The 5,122-nt window shown below is 29.2% G+C and overlaps 1 protein-coding gene across 1 annotated transcript; it reads right to left on the bottom strand.

Moving 5' to 3' along the window:
* Window positions 1-1,811: 1,811 nt before the first annotated feature.
* Window positions 1,812-4,753, bottom strand: LOC120068886 (DNA replication complex GINS protein SLD5). Its single transcript, XM_039020533.1, has 6 exons — window positions 4,600-4,753; window positions 4,029-4,111; window positions 3,832-3,941; window positions 2,984-3,083; window positions 2,755-2,879; window positions 1,812-2,132 (listed from the first exon to the last, which is right to left on the bottom strand). The coding sequence occupies exons 1-5, from the start codon at window positions 4,657-4,659 to the stop codon at window positions 2,783-2,785; spliced, it is 450 nt and encodes a 149-aa protein (XP_038876461.1). The 5' UTR covers window positions 4,660-4,753; the 3' UTR covers window positions 1,812-2,132; window positions 2,755-2,782.
* Window positions 4,754-5,122: the final 369 nt, after the last annotated feature.

Raw genomic sequence — 5,122 nt, 5'->3', positions numbered from 1 at the left:
GTTATTTGCAAAACTAAAATGAATTTTGTACAAATAATTTTCAAAGGATGAAAGATAATAATAATATTTTAATCATCTTCAAAGGGGGAGAGAAGATCAAAACGATTGACATAAAATTGTGCTATAATCTTCGAAATTAGATGTTCGATACCTTCGTTCTCACATTAAAAAATGTGTGGATCTTTATTGGATTTGGAAAGGATTATTTGGATTTTGTTTTGTTTTTGGTACATTTAGAGGGCAAAACATTTGATTGATGAATGAAGCTTCCTCTTACAATCTCCGATGTTTGTGGATCTTGTCTTATATTTGTCATTGAATTTTCTCAAAAATTAGCTTTCATTTTATTATTTTTTTTTTTCTCTCTCCTTTTATTTATGATTTATTATTATTTAATTGTATGATGAAAGCAAGTAACCATTAATTAAGAATTTTTTCATTGCTATGCTCTGCTATGCATGACAACTAATATCCACTTTCCTTAATCTTTCATGGTACAACTTGCAACTTCAATCAAAAACAATATTTTAAATTGAAAGTTATATCTTTTATTGTTGTTATTGTTTTTTTAAGTTGCGCCTCATATATTAATGCATATTTCCTATCAAAATAAATATAATCAACTAATATTAACTTTACATGTTATCATATATATAAAAATTAGCATGTCTAATTCTCTTGAAGATTAAGGTAAATAATTACTATTGATTATCCCCTACCCTTATGGTGCTAAAAAAATCTTTTTCCCTTCAAATTTTAGTGTAAATAATTGTTGTTTGATTATATAATATAAGAGAGGGGAAGATCTTGCTTCTAGAAGTTAGGTTAAATTAAATGATAAGTTAAGTTCTTGAACTTTTAAATGTGTTTAATATATAAATTTTAAACATTTTAAACAATTTTAGATTTATCATTTTGTGTCTAATAGATTCTTAATTATTTGACAATTTCTTAATTGGAGAATTTTAAAAATTAAAAAATAAAAAATTATTTACATAAAATAGCAAAATCTTGATTTTTTTTATAGAGACAATGAAAATCTATCAGTAATAGACGTCTGATAGAAGTTTATCAATGCCTATCAGTCATCTCCTTTCTATTTATATAAATATTTGATATTTTTTTATATCTCAAAATATCCTTAATTAAAATAATCAAAAAGTAAATCATACAAAATAGATTTGGATGGCTCAAAATCCAGAAAACAAACATAATTATTACATAGCTTTTTCTTTTTTCTTTTTTCTTTTTTTTTTTTCTTTTTGGAGGTGAATTGTTAACTTTCTTTAATGAATGAAAGATTTCTAATCTGCCATCTTTCATAAAGAGAATCACTTTTCTTCTTTTAAACAGAAGCAACTTTTTTGCTTTTTGGACTAAGCTATATTATAATTTGTGGAATACCAAACTCCACCATATATATTTCAAACTTGAACTAAATAATTATGGTAATTGTTTTTTTCACATAAATTTAAAATACAATAAATTACAAGTTTAATTCCTAAATTTGTGTTTATCTAGTCCCTGAACTTTCAATTTTGTGTATAATGTCTCAGAACTTTGAAGATATATAATAAATCCCTCTACTTTTAGTTTTCTATCATTTCTGTTATACTCAAAATTTCTGAACAAAATTAATCGATCTATTAGATATAAATTTGAATTTTATGTCTAATAGAATTCAAGTAGATTTATGAGTTTAAAAAAAATATTAAATAGAAGAATAACTATTAGACTTAAAATTGACAATTAATATATCTATTAGACTAAGGTGAATACACATTTTAAAGTTCAATAGCTTATTAGATATAAAATTGAAAGTTCAAAGACATATTAAAAACTTTTAAAAGTTCAAGTATTGAAAAGACAAACCGCAAAGGTCATGGGCTAAATTTGTAAATAAACATCTAAAAGTATCTATCATTTCTAATTGATGTGTAACTGATTGCTATAAATTATACTGTTTGGTTTCACTGTAATGCTATATTCATAATTTAATATCATGAGATATCAGATTGAAATGGCTCACCAACCTTCGCTAATGTTTTCGATGCTCTACCATTCCTTTCATTTATGAGCTCAACCAATGTTGAAATTAGCATCCAAGCAACCAATGAAATAGTCTCCATCACCTTTGAAATGGAATTACAATAATATAAGGGAAGAATATGAAAAGAAATGACTAAAGGAGCTTTTTTGATTTATTCTATGCAAGTCTTTAATCTTTTAAATTTTTTAACTTTTATCTGGATATTCATTTTGGTTGAATCCAAACACTTATATTGAACAGAATTTTTTTTATCAGGAAACATATCATATGAATACAGATCTATCTTAAAATTAGCTCAAATGGTTGATACGCGATCACCTCGATCAAATGATTGGAGGTTCAAATCTCCAATGTGATCAAATAAGTTTAGACTTTAAGTTTAAAATTTAGTAATATCTGTATACAAACAAAAATATGTCAAAAGTCAAGTTCAAGGCAGATGCCATAACTATTTTAGCAGTTGGTTGCACTAATGCTACACAGTTCATTCTGGACCATTTACTAGCAATAAGACATTCTGGTTAAACTACCTTGAAAAACCATCCAGGGTTCAAACCTTGGAATTGCTCTTAACATTATTCACTTTATTGAACAGTCACCAACATTAATGCCATGAAACCACCAAAACAAACTTGAACAATGCCTTTTATCACATACAAATTGACCAAGACAAGATGCAAGATAATAAAGATGGTGAGGGGTACCGATGTCCAAAGCTGCTATGGAGATTGTCTACAGCAAATCAATTCTCCCGCTCTCTACAAGTGATTTTATGGGCCTGTAGCGAATAATGTGCAATACATTGGCCTCCATCTCAAAAGGCTCCTCTCTGTAGAATTTAATATCTTGTAGGATATAGTCATATATGATAGCCAAAAAAAAGGAAATTATAAAGGGAGTAAAATGATACAAAAGAGAAAAAAGAAAAGTTACATTCTACTAGATGCCCTCTCGTCCTCATCCTCAAGCTGTATATGTTCAAGATATTCCTTACTTTTGCAGACCACAAACGTGTCCAGTGGAGGTTCTGGAACTGAATCAGACAATACCAGAATCATTAAGATTCAAATAACAAGTTAATCGATTTTATACTATAAAATTACACGTGCTAGTAACTTCCAAGTGATTACAATGCATAAATAAGCTGAATTCAGTAGGGAAAAAGAAGTTTAAACACTACTTTGGTCCCTATGCTTCCAAAATGTTTATTTTTGTCCCTATACTTTTAAGGGGGAAGGGAAAAAAAAAAGGGTGACTGTTTCAGTCCCTTAAAATGAAATGAAAATGAAAATAAATGGACAAAAATGAACCAAGGTTGAAAATATAGGGACCAAAGTAGTATTTAATTAAAAAAAGTTTATCTTGACCGTTTATATAGGCAGATTGAAAATAAAAATACTAAATGGGAGTCTATCTAAACTATCCTACATATCTAAAGTTACTTTAGTGCCAGTAATTGTAAGAGAACAACACGATGATAGAAACACCTATGCAGATCATAGAAACGCTCCATTGATAAAAATACTGAAAGAAATTTATCTTTGGAAACCTTAAGTTCTTAAAATATACTGCAAATCCATTATGAACTATTTAATCAATGCTCTGTAACGAGATTGATCCTTCCAAAGGAATTACACAGAGTCCACATCCATTACCATCTGCAGATTCAAATTGAGGTATACAGAACATGAATGTGAACATTTGAAAAAATGTGAGAGCATGTGATCACAGACAGTGCTTCATGGAAAAAGTCAAAGAATTTATTGAAAGTGTTCGAGTACCCATGTCATCCTCTTCACTTGTTATAGATTGCCTCAAAATGTCCTGATAATTATTTGGCAATTTTGATAGAACACTCTCATCAAAATGTTTTTTCATATCATGACGACACCTGCACCACAACATGAATTCCAGAAAAAAATAATGAACAAAAACTACTAGACTATTAGAAAATGAACAACACGATGATAGCATTCACCTATCAGTAAATGTTATCTCTTCTTTAGAAAGACGTCTGAAAAGTTCATCTGACTTCAAGATATAGAGCATGTACTTCTCAATCTGAGGGAGAAAGATTGTTCTAAATTAAAAGAAGAGAAGTAGTAGTATACATGGAACGTGAATTGGAGAATTAAATTGATTTTCTAGTTGGGTGCTTCGGTGAAGAAGTATTCTTTTAAGCAGTGTTCTGTTTAATTATTTACTTGCTATAATTTTTAGTTACCAGCGGGCAGCCAGTAACCTTTATTTCTGTCAAGCTCATGTGTGGCTTATGTATGTTTTAAAAAGGCCTAGTATATAAGCTGTCTTTCATTGGAGTTGATAAGGCATATTGAGGTATTATTCAAATTCATCTTCTCTCCCAACTTGGTCGCACAAGTCATGTCTATTCCCTATGCTTGTATCACTGCGTGGAATGTAAACATTCATGATTTCAAATGCAATGAAAACATTATAAACTTGTATGAAATATAAAGAGAGAAGAAAAAACGAGAAATAAAAGCATAGCTACTGTCTCTGAACAAAATTAAACCACAGTCAAGTTGTACCTTCTGCAAGCGACTCCTAATATATGATCTCAACAAGAACTGTGTCCTATCTAAATCCATTTGATAGAGTGATACAATCAGGGGATCGATGCCACTTCTTGAATATTCCTCTATAGTATCTTCCTACGAATGGATGCAAGTGGTATCGATGTCAGTAATCTATGAATAAAGTAAATGGACCACATAATTGAAGAATTATTACAATTTTAGAACAATCGGATCAACATCTATTTCTAGTTCACTACCAAGAAGATCTGTATGCTAAAATTGTGCCATATGAAGCAAGAGAGCATTAATGGAACAAGTACAAATTCTTTGTTAAGTCATATAAAAAATTTTGAGAATCGAATATAAGAACTAAAATTGCAATTTTAGAAACTAGATTTTATAAAAATGAAATAAATTACTAAAATTTCAAAGATGATATTCAATCATTTGATAAATAACAGCATGGGGGTTACATCAGGTGCGAAATTGCAACTTTTTTTCTTTGCCTAAAACTGCTTGGGAACTAAACAGGCAT

The sequence above is a fragment of the Benincasa hispida genome, unplaced genomic scaffold (assembly GCF_009727055.1).
Source record: "Benincasa hispida cultivar B227 unplaced genomic scaffold, ASM972705v1 Contig131, whole genome shotgun sequence".
Lineage (NCBI taxonomy): Eukaryota > Viridiplantae > Streptophyta > Magnoliopsida > Cucurbitales > Cucurbitaceae > Benincasa > Benincasa hispida.
The sequence above is the reverse complement of the archived record's forward strand: the minus strand, read 5'-3'. Positions and strand labels throughout refer to the sequence as shown.

Excerpts from the sequence above, each read along its gene's own strand:
- LOC120068886 (XM_039020533.1), bottom strand. The coding sequence starts at position 4,659 with ATGGATTTAGATAGGACACAGTTCTTGTTGAGATCATATATTAGGAGT. Across the intron at positions 4,112-4,599 it reads TTAGGAGTCGCTTGCAGAAG|ATTGAGAAGTACATGCTCTA; the intron begins GTACAACTTGAC and ends TTTCTCCCTCAG. Across the intron at positions 3,084-3,831 it reads AAGTGAAGAGGATGACATGG|TTCCAGAACCTCCACTGGAC; the intron begins GTACTCGAACAC and ends TGTCTGATTCAG.